General features: G+C 43.7%; 1 protein-coding gene across 2 annotated transcripts in view; it reads right to left on the minus strand.

Moving 5' to 3' along the window:
* The window catches only part of foxo1a (forkhead box O1 a), a 46,722-nt gene that overhangs the window by 22,010 nt on the left and 9,514 nt on the right, over positions 1 to 15,198 (minus strand). For both annotated transcript variants that reach the window (XM_058079409.1, XM_058079410.1), the window contains one exon: positions 13,861 to 14,864. In XM_058079409.1, the coding sequence (XP_057935392.1) occupies positions 13,861 to 14,475 (615 nt within the window). In that variant the 5' untranslated portion in view covers positions 14,476 to 14,864. The remainder of the gene's footprint in view (positions 1 to 13,860; positions 14,865 to 15,198) is intronic.

The following is a 15,198-nucleotide window of genomic DNA, read 5'->3' on the forward strand; positions in this document are numbered from 1 at the left end:
GCGGGTCACGTGCACCGCTACCAGCGGCCTCAGTCAAGAAAACAATGTGACTCATCCCAAATAGATGTTTACCTGACCACGGCGCTATTGCTACTGGGCGGCGTGCTGACTGAATGCCTTGCCATCTCAATAATCTCACCTTTGGCGCCGCTTGTGTGAGGCCGAGCCGGGTGGAAACGCCGTCGGGCCGCTTTGCAGGGAAGTTTCCTGGACCCGTTCCTGATGAATAAACGTTTCACGCACACAAAGCCAGTGGCTACCATTTGTAAACAGCTTTAACAAGCGCTGGACTCACTTTCTGACCATAAAACTCTCAAAATGCAACAAAGTGGCCATCGCACGCTTGTTGATGCAGCAACATGGAGGGCCAACATTTGTTTTTTCTACCTACGAAATATTTTACTTTGCAAGTACCACCAATTTTACTACCTTCTACATTTGTAGAGGTCCAGGGGTGTCTAAATGCTTTTCCAGTGGGGGCCATGTAGCGAAAAATTAAACTACTACTACTACTACTACTACTGCTACCACTGATATTCTGGAAAGCAACATATTTTTCATGTTCAATTCCGACTTGTATCATATTTGTATCATATTTCCCGGTTATTTTTGTAAAATTACAACTTTTTGTCACAATATGTCCTGACAAATTGCAATCATTTAGTGTCTTTTTCTCAGAGATTCACTTATTGTGTCTGGAACCAGCTGACACGATAAACAAGGAATCAGTAGAGTGGTGGGCAAACTACAGCCCGGGGGCCACATCCGGCCCGCCAAGTGTTTTAATACGTCCCGCCCGTTCTCTCCAAGGTACTGAATTTAAACTTAATATGGCCGTCAATAGGTTCTGAGGACGGGGGGGGTGGGGGTGGGGGGGGAGATGCACGTGATATGAATGAATGGAGTAGAAATTCAAACAAATACACAAAATCCCAAAATCCAAAAAACAAATAAGGAACAAGAACCGGAATATAACTTTCCCACTTTTGGACAGATTTAGTAGAGATACTCAATTCTTTTAGGCCACCATTAAATTTACACACAAAAAGTACAAAAAGTACACACAATCTACACTGCAAAACTGCTGCTCAAGCTCTGCAACCATTCTGTCCAATGGACAGTGATCAATTATATAATAATCATTATTATATTATTAATTAGCCAATTATTATTACTATCCGGTTGCACAGCGGTCGAGTGGTTAGCGCGCAGACCTCACAGCTAGGAGACCAGGGTTCAATTCCACCCTCGGCCATCTCTGTGTGAGTTTTTGCTGGGTACTCCGGTTTCCTCCCACATTCCAAAAACATGCTAGGTTAATTAGCCACTCCAAATTGTCCATAGGTATGAATGTGAGTGTGAATGGTTGTTTGTCTAAATGTGCCCTGTGATTGGCTGGCCACCAGTCCAGGGTGTACCCCGCCTCTCGCCTGAAGACAGCTGGGATAGGCTCCAGCACCCCCACAACCCTCGTGAGGAAAAGCGGTAGAAAATGAATGAATGAATGAACTTCTGAAGCTGTTTATATAAAACACGTAACACGTGCTGAACGCTGATGGCGACGTACCCCGCCTCTCGCCCGAAGACAGCTGGGATAGGCTCCAGCACCCCCGCGACCCTCGTGAGGAAAAGCGGTAGAAAATGAATGAATGAATTATTACTATCATCATTATTCTTCTTCTAGTATTAGCCTGCTTAATGGATTGCTTATTAGCCTGCTTTTGCCCGATGATGTGAAATTTGAGATTAGACTTTTTTTTGTAAAAAAAAAAAAAAAAAAAAAAAAAAGTAAAAAAAAGACACAAAAAAATAAATAAAAATATCAAATTATTTAGGGGGGCTTAAGAACATTTTAGTGGGGCTGAAGCCCCTCTAAAATAGGCCTAATGATGCCACTAGCTTGAGCCAACCTTTTGATGGTTTAAGTAGCTGTTTTATCAATTTGTTGTTTACATGTGCTCCTGAAAAAAAGGGACACAACACACACACATTTACAGATACAATACTTCTGGGTTTGTAAAATAATAATAGCTTTCAATGTTTTTTTTAATCACTGATACAGCCCCTCTAAAATAAATATTCAAATAAATCAGGGGTGGGCCGCATTGATTTAACAAAATTGACGGGGGGGGGGCAGACTATATAGTATTTTACATGCAACAGTCCTATTTTTACGCATATTTTACATGTAAAAGTGTCATGCAATCTGCTATATGTGCACTTTGAAATCATTTATTTGATGTAAAGTGTTGGAAATTAAATGTATTATTATTTTTATTATTATTATTGTCTTTATTATTACTATTTTATATATATATTATTATATTAGATTTGTTATTAGTTATAGTAATGTTATTATCATTATATTATTATTGTTAATAATAACTAATAATATTATGACTATTATTATATTCATATTATTAACAACAATATGAATATAATAATAGTATTATTATTATTAACAACATTCTTATTATTATTATTATTGTCATTATTTTTATTTTTGTGCTTGTGTTACTTTTTCCAGGAGCATTTTGTAAACAACAGACCACATCAAATAACGAAATTGATAAAGCAGCTACCTCAACCATCAAAAAGTTGGCCTAAGCCACGATGCCAGGTTATGTGTTGAGTTTAAATGAAATACTTTGGAAAAAAACAGGCGGGCCATATTGAAACACTTGGCGGGCCGCATGTGGCCCCCGGGCCGTAGTTTGCCCACCCCTGAAATAAATAGATGAAAAGCTCTGAAGTACTCCATTAGCACTCCCATCTTGGAGCCCCGTTCCCCATCCCAACTGAACAATGGTGGCACACTGCCTGTCTTTACTTGAAGGCCAAGTATTCTCAAACAGGAGATTTTAACCATGAAAGAGGCTTTTCAAGCTCTGGCTTCTCCTAGGCGCCAGAACAACAATAATATTCATCACCAAAATAATCCACAGCCAACTAGTCGGCTGGAAATATGTACAAAAAACATCTGCTGCTTTCCAACCACTTTATGCTACTACTGCTTTAAATTTGACCTACGATGCCTTGTCCACTATTATGAGCTATAACCGTCGTTAGAATGTTGTATTCTCATGTTAAACCATGACAGATAAAGAGGTGTGCACATTTGGAATTGATACCTGAAAGAAGTTTTCAGGTCGCTCTCCAAAGGCTTTATTCATTTATTATCACTAACACTTATTATCATTTATTATTATACTCCTGTACCCACAAAATTAGAAAGTGGGGTTTGGCAAATGACCCTTATAAGTCCCCTTTAATGGGTCAGAGGAACTTAAACCGCTGGCTAACCAGGACATTTGATTGGATGTTATTTTCCTAAGTAAACGGACAAAAACACAACTTGTGTACCTCCAATCTAATTTCCTGCCTCCTCTGCTTCTCTGAATTTTCCTCCTCACAGCGGGTGCGTTTACTGAAGGAGTGCCGGCTCGCAGAGAAGGAGGACAAAAGAGAAAGGAAAAAAAAAAAAAAAAGTACAAAGCGGTTGTGAAATTGTTGGCGGTGCTTCTCAAGCTTGTTGCTCAATCCAACAAAGGCCGGACCGACGATGTTGTGACATCACAGCGAACGCGCCGATGACGTTTGACAGTCAGATGCATCGTATTACACGCATTAGGAGGACAATGGACTCCTGGGCTGCCACCATCTTCCAATGACTTTCTGGTCCAACCAGCACTTCCACAAATTGAGTGACCTTGAATTGTCAACTTAGAATAAGACATTTTTGGCCGCTTAAGTAATTGTATGAATGTTTGTCTTACATTCAAATGGATTAAACTTCACTCGATATTACACCTTAAAGTTCATTTTTATATCTTTGGAAAATGTGTGCACAATGTTGGGCATGGAAAAGGTAGAAACACTTATGTCAGAGTCCACTAATGAAGCTTATTCAGGGCTCGACAATAACGATGTACCGATGGCCCGGGGCAAGTTAAAACAAAATTGGGGCAAGTAAATCCAATCATTAATATTCCCGTCGGGCAAGTGCACTTTAGCATGCCGTACTGCCAAGAGTTTTTTTTTTTTAAAGCGGTTCTTGTTGGGTGTTGGTAAAACACGGACTGCGTAATTCCGATGGTAATTTGCAAACCAATCCTTGAAAATCTTGAAATGGACCAATCAGAATCGTTTATTTAGACCGCGGTCCGTAATCCACAATCCGCGTTTTACCCACACCCGTTCTTGTTCGCGATCAACCAATCAGCGATCGTTTTACTAGGAAAACATCTATCATGGCGTCCCTGCCAACATGGTCTAATTCTTCAACAACTTGTGAAGGAAAACAGCAAAAAGTGATGAAGCAGTGCCTCCTAAACAAGTATTTTATTAGCGGTTAGCAAATCAAATGATGGCACAGGTGAGTGAATCACATTGCTGTGACAATTTGAAGTGGTCACAATGAAACACCACCCATTAGATCCAATACCAAGTGCTGATTTTGCACAAGCTACAAAACCTAGCGGTTCCATTTCTCTGTGTATTTTTCTCACCTTTGCTTCACAAATTATTGTTTGACCATTGAGCATTTTTTCTGGATTAAAAACACTTTACTAGTACACAAATGTGTCTATTCAATAATGTTTCATTGTGGTGCACAACTTATAAATATCACTGCTTACTACGACTACCATGTGTAAGGTAGCATGGCTTGCCATGTTAACATACATCTCCACAAATTTTCAGACATTCCTCCAAATACAATGCATCAGTACTATTATCTGATGAATTATCAGCATATATTGATATATGATATCATTATGGCAGTCTTTTCATTTTACATGGGGCAAGTTCGGGCAAGTAGTTCTCACCTTAAGGATTCCCCATGGGCAAGTCATTTTGGTTTTTAACGTAGAGCCCTGTTATATTAGTGTAGAGCCAACCTTGGGACCCCAACCGTACCCCTACTTCTGTCAAGACCAGAGTAATAAAAGTCATCCTAAAGTCATTCTTAGCAAAATGAAAACATACGCTTCTACTCCTGAACGTTACACACAAAGGTTACAACTTTATCAAAACATGCACTCTTACTGTGTTTGGCTGTGCTATTATTTTTCAGGCAAATACAGCAGTTGGTGGCGCTGTTATTGCACCCCAAAGCAAACATGGAATTCAGGATCCCATGAAAAAGACAATCACATTGCAATTGGAACAATCCTAACTTTTACCCGCTGTGTGGCGCCCCTACCTCCACAAGTTGGAGCAACTTGAAATTCAATGTGTTCTACAAAACATCCACTGTAACTTAAAGGGGACCTATTATGCTTTTCCCACTTCCTACTGACCTATAAATGGAGTTAGAATGTTATATGCTAACGTTTAAGTTAATGAAGTTTGCGCATTTGGAAGTAAGCCCTGAAAGAAGTTTGAAACGCTCGGTTTCAAAAGGCGTGGCAAAACTGCCCCTTTGTGATGTCACAGAGGGGCGGACTTCCTTATATGGGTGCGGCTGAAAGCCAGATAAACTCTCTGCTCCTCTGTTTATTATGAAACAAGGCAAAAGTTTGACATTTGGTGATTCCGAGGAAGTGAAAAATATTTGCATCTGTCAATCAGCACGCTCTCGCCGGGAAATGTGCATTAATTTCGGACATGCTGTGCGTCTACGCGGAGCCCTCACGCCCGGATTCTGAGCTCCACCGCACCAACAACGCCTCTGACAAAGTGTGTGGGACAATGAGCACTCTTCCTCGGGCAAGCGAAGTTGCCACACGTCCGGCTTCTCTTGAGCTCCATGTTACCACTTCATACATAAGTTCATACATAAGTCAGAGGTCTCCAGCTGCCAGTAGTTCCTAAACACTTTTCAAATAGCGCTCCAAAGACTTTATTCATTTATTATCAACTCCTATAACCACTAAATTAGAAAGTGGGGTTCGTTCATAGTTAGGAAGCACTTTGGGCATGTGACCAATCACAGCGGAGTGGGTGTGCACGGAGGTGGGCCGTGGGTGAAATACATTTTAAAAGACGGTTTTGGTGGGAAGCAGAAATCCAAGGAAATACAGCTGGAATAGGTGCAGATTCTGGAGAATCTAAAAGTTTTCTGTGCGGGTTATTGTGTGTAGCTGCTCTATAGGAGTCCACAACTCAATACAAAGGGTAAAAAAATCAGCATAATAGGTCCCCTTTAAGGGTGTTTTCCGAAATCTGGTACACACCTTCAAGGGACAAACAAGCATATGTGTGCAATATTTGAGTTAAAAAATATATTGGTTAAAAAATATGGAAATTGAGGAAAATTTATTCACAGGGACACAAGTGCAACTAACTGTCCATAAACTTTTGACAATTTGTCTACTGATGATAAAACTCTGAGGATATCTGTATTACACGTATGCTGACAGGTTTTCCAGAGCAATTTTACCGCAACACATAGGGGGCGCCAAAATCATAATTTCCAGGCATATCATATAATAAGGGAACCCACGTGGTTCCCTCATTTGAATTTGTGTAAGCCCACTTTTCTGCTCCTGAACTGTTGCACACAAGACGGTGAAAAATTGTCAAACCATGCCTGTGCTATTACTTTTTTGACAAATACACCACATGGTGGCGCTGTTATTCAACTCTGATTGACCTTCTCACACAGGTCAATGTGCTCTACAAAAAACACCCGCTGTAGCTTAGGCGTGCTTCACCGAATCACGACAAAATTTGGTGCCCAGATTTAGGAGACTAACAAGCACATGCGTGTAAAATTTTAACAAGATTGGTTGAGAAACAAAACAACATCTTTGCAGGCACATGGGTGAGACGTAGAAAATAATTGTCCTCAAGTCATTGATAATTGCCGTGATGATGATAAAACTTTGAGGATATCTATATTACATGTACGTTGACATGTCTTAAAAGGCACACCACAGCCCACAGGGGGCAAAAGAAGGAATAACTAGGCCGCAATGAAAAAAAAAGAGGAGAGAAAGATGTGATGGAATGTTCCCTGTGTCGGCGCGGGTGTCTGTCTGCCATGGTGTCTGTGCATCTGCCAGCAGCAGGGCTTTAATTATGAGGCCCAGGTTATCCGCACTCACACACACACACACACACACACACAGACACGCACACACAGACACGCACTCACACATGAACACACACCACCTCTAACACAGTGCCTCACAGTTCCGCTGACTAACCAGTGGCACCAGACTTTGGCCTGCGGCTCCCTGATTCCAGTAAATGTCTTCTTATGCAACTGCTAACAAGTGGCAAACAGTCTGAACTGCTTTCCTTTCTATGCTCTTCATTTTCTTACGGTGGGACAAAGGTGGCAGTGGTAACTGTGTGTGTGTGTGTGTGTGTGCTGGTGTTTGCAGCAACCTCTCATAACACAAAGTGCGGTGTGGTCTTGGTAAGCATAAAGAGAGAGGAATGGCGGGCGGGCGGCCGGGGGCAGGAAATGGGCTGAGTTCGTCCAGCTCTTTGCCTGAGAAACACAGCTGCCCCTTCTGTCTTGGGGCCATGCCAAGCCTGGACTCCTCCACAGCTTCCAGGGGGTGACGTACGTGTGTGTGTGTGTGTGTGTGTGAAACGGGAGAAACAGGAGCACTGCTGTTCTTATCCAATCCCTCACACACCCCTACCTCCGCCACCCTCCCACCCTCGTCCCACTAATACACATTCAGACGCTGAGCTTGTTTCGGAAGCGCGATGACCAAATCAGCTTTGCGATCGCTGGGACTAGAATGCCTTCATTCTTAGCTTAAGGCTGGCATTTGTGGCGGAAAAAAAAGCATTGAGATATGCGAATTAGATTTGGAACTTGTTTACAGATCTTGTCCCCAATTACCACCACCCGTTATGATCCATTCGTTATCAATAATTGACCTATGAATGATAATCAATCATGAGATTCTAACAGTGAAAATGTGTCCGTAGAGCCCACCTTTTCAGGAAGGACATGACAAAAGAAAAAGGCTTTGCTACACATCTTAAAGTGCAGCATGGAGCTCAGTCAGCTACAGATGTAGGAGCTGATCAGAGCTGAGTTTTTCGTCAGGAAAAGGGCTAACCTAACAGGAAGTTGCTTTTGAAATATGCGGCATCAAATATTGGCGTCACATACTAGAACTATGCTCGTGTTGCTAATGTGTGTGTCCTTGTGTCGGTAACATATTTTGAAACCAAATAAACCACAGTTGGCGGCACGGCGGTCGAGTGGTTAGCGCGCAGACCTAACAGCTAGGAGGACCAGGGTTCGATTCCACCCTTGGCCATGTGGAGTTTGCATGTTCTCCCTGGTTTTCTCCGGGTACTCCGGTTTCCTCCCACATTCCAAAAACATGCTAGGTTAATTGGCGACTCCAAATTGTCCATAGGTGTGAATGTGAGTGTGAATGGTTGTTTGTCTGGCGACCAGTCCAGAGTGTACCCCGCCTCTCGCCCCAAGATAGCTGCGATAGGCTCCAGCACCCCCCGCGACCCTCGTGAGGAAAAAGCGGTTGAAAATGAATGAATAAACCACAGTTCTGATAATATATAATAACAAGCATGAGCCACGTTCCACAGATGGCCCCGGAGCCATACTTTGGAAACACATGCGTGTGTGGCGGGGAACAGACATGCATTGCAAGGTGGTACGAAGGTGGGCTCCCTCCCCACCTTTTCAAAATGAAAAGTTAAAATCACTTTTGACTGTTTTATGCTTTTTTAAGGTAAGTTACATTATTTTCAATTTTGGTGTCAATCTGGCACCGTGATGAAGAATGGCTGTGAATTTCATGCCATGTACATAAAATATTGTTTTCAATTTGGCAGAGGAGTCGTTTATACCGGAGTAATATTGTAAGCACTTTTGCTTGATATTCTCCAAATACTTCCTCGGGCCGGATGAAATTGCAGCATGGGCTGGATTTGGCCCCCGAGCCAGAGTTTGACACCTGTGCCCTATTGGATTTTTCAAAGGTCAAACAAATGAGACACGAAACTCAACTCAATGAAACCAGCAGCCGCTTTTTCAGACTCCAAACGTATCTGATGTGTTGACAGCAAAAGCGTGAGCGGCGCTAGCGGGGGCGTGCGCATGCTAACGACCGGCCGGGTGGCCGTTTGGCCAGAGCCCGCTCGGACCGGTGTGTTTGTCCGCTGCAGTTTGTTTTGAGGCGTGGGAGAGTGTTTACCGGAGTAGGCTGAGGAATGTCGGGTCAGGAGAGCGGCGTGTACAGAGGGAACCCACGGCCATATTGATCGGCGTGCTGACATCAAAGCGCGGTCCAGTAAATATTTGCGCAGTGACACATGGCGTGCAGAAACACGAGAAAGTACAGACGAGCGAGTGTGCGAGTGCCGCAATCGTGGCTCGGCCAAGATGATTATTCAAAAACAACACAGCACGTCAGAAAGAAAACAGTGCAGCACAGAGTTCTTCTTATTTTTGGCGCAATATGCTCTCCTTCCTGTTGGACGGTGTCCGCCAGCCCAGACCCCGCTCAGAGAGCTCCTGTAAGCCGCTCCCACCTGGTGCAGCCGCCCAAGAGAATTCACACCGTGGCAGGCGGCCATGACAGTCACGCAGCCCGTCGCCGTGACTCAGCTGGCGAGCTTGCGTCGTTTCGAGACGGGCCAGCGCGCCAAAAGCGGCGCCGCCAGAGGAGTTTTGGCGGGATGGCGTCGGGAGAGTGGGTGGAAATGGTGATGCTGATTCGCAACGCGGATTTCACAATAATACCAGCGCACATAGCGATACAGACCTGACTGCATTGATAAAGCATATCTACCGTCTACAAAGGAAATCTAATAGTATATGTGTTTGATCAATAATTGATCAAAGCATATATTTTTCATCACCTTTGTGCTTTTAGTCAATGTAACTGTACCGCAGATGATCGAAATAAACACGTCCACGCTAATATACATGCATAACAATACTATTTCTCATTCATTTACAATCCGCAAAGCATGCTGGGGAGCACATTTGAAGGCTTCCCCAACAGACAGTTACTCAGCATGACTTGTGGGATAGAAATGAGTACAAAATGTTGTTATTATGCAGCTGTATAGTGAATATATGATGTTTGATCACTGCACTTTTTGAAACAAATGGTGTTCTGTAGGTTAGCCCAGGCTTAATCAGAGAGACAAAAATAGACATTTTTATGGTTTTCTTAATGAGTCCCACTTTTTTGGGCCAAGGAACGTAACTCAAGTAATTGATCGTGATCATATTTTTCATGTGGTGAAAGTGAAAACAAATATTGCATGATTACATTTCCAGTAGGCCTGCGTGAGAGGGGCTGTTTTAGGACCTAAAAGGTAAAAAGTTCATTCAGTCCAAAAAAACAAGAATGCATCAAAATCAGTGTTGCTATCAATTATTGGCCAAGTAGATCGGGGGCGTCCAAGGTGCAGCTTAGGGGGCCATTTGGAGTTGGTTTTTTAAATTCGCCTGAAATATAGTCTAAAAATATAATTTCTCAGGAACGTTAGAAACAAAAATGGAGTCTGTAAGACTTTGAAAGAATTAAGTAAAAATGTTTTAAAAATTCTGAAAAATCAGCTGAAAGTAGCGAAAAGTTCAAACTAATGTAAAATATTTTTTAAAGTCATAGTATCATTAAAAACAACAAAAGAAAAACTTCCACCGTTATGAGAAAGCTGAGATGTTGAAATACAGTAGATATAACTTCCTAGCATATCAGCATGTGTTGCTTTACAACAAATCGGTGGATGTATTTTTCTACATCCACTTTGATTTTCCCATTGAAAAAAAACAGAGGTTCCTGATGACAAAAATAGCATAAAAAAACAACCAAAAAAATCTAAAGTCGTTGAAAAGATTGGATGCAACATTTTTATGACCCACTTGGGACCAAAGGCGTAAAAAGTGACACTTCATTTAAACGTAAAAAGGCTTCAGTGTAAACATGTCAAAACAGGAAGAGACATCCCGATGATGGACAATAAATAAAAATGTTCCATCAATGTGTCACTTTCCAACCCAGACGTGATCGCTCCAACGCCTCTGTGAGTAAACTGAGCAGACAATGTGTGATAGCCCCCGTGTGGAGTGGAGAGAGCCGCCCCCTCCTCCCTTTGCCGCTGTGAATGGCACGCCGCTTTCCCACACTTTCACTCTGTCTACCAGCAACCCCCCCCCATACTCATACCCTCCTCCCCAATGTGGCGAGGCAAGCGAGCGGCGAAGCCTGGCGGAGGCCGAGCGCCCCCTCGCCAAGCCGCTAGCTCCACAACAACAGTTGAGTGAATCCAATCTACTTGTGTCGCTAATTAGACTGAAGTCTCAAAAGTGATGCTCTGCACTGCGCTAACCTCCAAAACGCGCCGCAAGTGACGAGGAGGTGATTTTTTTTTTTATGAACACATCAAATGTTGACAAGCCTGCAGCGTGACACAAACATCAGCGATCATTACTCACGTGATCAGGGGTTAGTGTCCCTCGTTTATGTTGGTTAAATGGTTCCAGACCACTGCAAAAACTGAATTTCGGAGTAGGATTATAATATTTTTATAGATAGAAAACCTGTTAATGACCTAAAACAAATTTTTTTACCATTATTAGAGCCCTGCAGACATGAAATAACACCCCTATAGTCACCTCTACACTTCTACTACCCGATATAATAGACAGATGGTAAGCGATAACACATAATTGCCACATTAGCATTGGGAAAGTTCCTTGTTTGTGTAGTTTCGAATGACGTGGATCGATCGCATGGCATTGACGGGAGTCTATCATCTATCCTTACTATAAAATAATGGACACTGCTGCACATCTTTGTTTACAACACATTGTGCAATTCTTACTAGGCATCGTACGGTAAGGTAAGGTAAGGTAAGGTAATGTAATGTAAGGTAATGTCTCTTCAATGTAACAGTAGTGACCAGTGTACAATACTACACATGGCTTGTTTTTTAACATTTTTTCACTACTAACAGGCGCAAGAGAACGATATTCAAACTACGAAATGGTGAGGGATGAGTCTTATTTCCGAATTGTATGATCATGCAAGGTTATGTTTATTTACAAGCTAGCAAAATTTCAAATGTCATGAAGACTTGTGACGCCCATTGAGGTTTTGTGTGAGGTCTTGTTTGTGGCTGTGGTTTGAAATCGGCCGTTTTGTGCGACTTTGGAGTCTTATTTAGCAACCATGTATATAATGGCTTCACTACACGTCTTAAAATGCTCTTCCAACAATCTGTCAGTAAGCTCCAGAGATGGCTTCAGCTGCGACTTTCAAGTTCAAGCATCCAGATGAACGCACTTTCATTACCATACCGTAACTGATAAAATGTACGTAGTATTATACAAGGTCTGGAAGACTAAACAAGAACCCTGTTGGTTTTTAAAGGGCATGAGACACAAAACAGCCACGTTTGCTGAGATCAAAGTTCAAATTAGTGCTGCCACGTCCCAGCAAGGAGGTATTTACAATATGTAACCAGCCCTCCACAAACATTCAGTGACTACTTTTCCGTCGGACAAATAACCCAGTTCGTTTTTTTTTCCCACCAGCAAACCCGACCCAAGATGTTGGAGCAGGCGAGGTGAGGGTTCACATGGATGCACGCTGCTTGCACCAGTCAGCTTTGTGACTCATCCACACTCGTACTGTGTGTCAGGCAACATGGTGGGAATCACAGCATAACAAAATACTCTACTCACAATAACAGTATCAAGGTCCACAATCACAACATATCATAGCAATATTCCTCTTCACAACAACAGGGTGTTCAGACTCAACTATCACACCCAGGTCGGTTCGTTCCCATTAGGTGTTTCAGGACTTTTCCTCCACCTGAAAACAGGCTGGAAATCTCCTTTCAGGATTTCGCCACAAGCCAGCGTGTTTTTTTTTTTCCACTCCCTTAATCTGATTGACGGGACTCGGTGCGACGGCTCGACATTAGCGTTGAGCTTCTGTAAACACGCAGGTCAAACAGATGAATAGCCGAACAGCATGTGAACCTTTTAAGAAGTTCTTCTTGCCGCTGAGCTCCACCTCATTAATGACTCTCCGCCGTGTGTCGTGGATGGGGGACAACTTCCGCCGAGGGGGTGGGAACTGTGATGAATTGCACATTTCTCGCCACGTGAAAGGATTACCATCAATTTATTGCCAGACACCATTGAAGTTATGCGTCTCTGAAGGCTGGGGCGATGGGACAGGCCTGTCACGCCACGTCACACCCCTTTTGTGTCATGTTCTGGACCGCCGTTGGGAACCCGTGAAGTCTTAGCTCACGGGTTTCTTTTCATCTGCCTTCATTGACCTTGCATGAATTAGCTTAAATCATGTGTTTCCATCTCGGCGGGCCAGAACTGGAGCCCTGTTGAGTCAGCGGACTCCACAAATCACATCCAGCTCGGGAGAAGTCAGATGACTGTCATGGTATGGGTAGCGACTTGACGCTTTTAGCGAGGCGGAGGAGGAAGGACACATTTTTGGGGGAGACCACGAAGGAAGCCGATGACAAACGACTCAGCTGTTTTGTTCCACTGAGAGCTTTTACGCAATCGAAAGTGGCATCCAAACATGCGGGCGTAATGACATCATGTGGCATTAATGAATCTTAAACTGAGTCAGCATCGGTGGTATACAGTCCTGGCTGATCAGTACAAAGGGGTTAAGACAGGCTGACAACGGTAATTATAATAAATTAGCCATGAAAACCATTAATAAATTGTTTATCAAGGGTGACAGCCAAACAGTGGAACAGGGTTAACACAGCAGAGCTACTCCTTCAAAAAAAATCCCCACTGGAAAACTTTCTTCAAGTACACACACACACACACACATGTGGGAGGGGTGGGGGTAGAGTGTAATAATCTAACACTACATCACACACACTCACCAAAACACCACAAAAAAGCACCCAACCTACCTTCCATCCTGCAGAGCTGTTGCTGTCCCCTTTATCCTTGAAATAAGGCACACTCTTCACCATCCAGTCATAGATCTGAGACAGAGTTAGTCGGTTCTCGGGGGAACTCTCGATAGCTTTGGTGATGAGGTCTGCATACGACATATTCCCCCATGCGTTCCGCCGGGAGGAGCTGCTCTTCCTCTGGGCAGCGGCTGCTGCTGCTGCCGCGGCGGCCGAGGACGACGAGGTGACCGGGGAGGAGAGCAGGGGCACCTGCTGCTGTTGCTGTTGCTGCTGCTGCTGGAGCTGATGGTTGGGGTGATGCTGATGCTGCTGCTGGGTGGGGGGATGCTGGTGGAGGCACGTCTCCTGACACTGGAAGTCGGTGCACAGGAGCACCGGCTTCTGCTCGGAGAAGTCCTCGCTCTCCTCCAGGAGGCTGAGGTTGTTGATGAACTCGACGTTGCCGGAAGGCTCCTGCTTGACAGACGGCACCGGCGAGGAGGTGTTGGAGTCGCCCGGGTTGATGAACTCCGGCCGGGGCAAGGGCCAAGTGCATGATCGGGGTCTGGGTAGGGGCTCGAAATCCGGGTCTATCTCCACCAGGTGTGGCTGCTGGGCCGCTTCCGCCATGGTTGAGAGATGATGGAGCCGAGTGTTACAATGTCATGTAAAAAACGTGCGAGCTCACCGCGCTGGCAACTTTGCTGGGTGGCGAAAAAGCGGTAAACAAACGTCCGGGAAACGCGGAGCTCCGCCTGGGGTGAAAAAAAAGTATGCTCTGGAAGTCACATCCCAAACTGCTTCACAAATTTCAGCCGACAGTGACAAAAAAAAATGCGAGAAAAAAGAAGCGCAGAAGAAATAAGCTCGTGTCAGTGCACGGAGATGTTAGCGTGCAGCCTGTTGACTCTGAGTGTTGTCAGCATGGACTTTTACTGGAACTGTTGTTTGGCGGCAGGCCCCGCCCACCGGCGACTGACAGCGGCAGGGAACCAATGAATGGCATTTTGTGGGCGGACCTAAAAAGAAGAGGCGTGGTTATCATTTTTAGGGCTGGTAAACACAAGTTACCCAAAAGTCTATCTAAATATATATTCCGAAGAATAATAATATATTCACCAATTTAATGTGGGTCAATTGCAACCGTTAGGTACACCAAGCTCCAATACAATAGAAAATAAAACTGTATTTGTAATTGTATTCTAAAAGATATTCATTTCAAATCCATCCATCTATTGCACTTGTCGTCATTCAGGTCACAGGTGAAGCAGGGGACACCCTAAACTGGTCGCCAGCCAATGGCAGAAAACACTCTGTAAATTACAAACAAAAATGTATTGACAATGTATTCTC

This window comes from Doryrhamphus excisus, chromosome 8 (assembly GCF_030265055.1).
Source record: "Doryrhamphus excisus isolate RoL2022-K1 chromosome 8, RoL_Dexc_1.0, whole genome shotgun sequence".
Lineage (NCBI taxonomy): Eukaryota > Metazoa > Chordata > Actinopteri > Syngnathiformes > Syngnathidae > Doryrhamphus > Doryrhamphus excisus.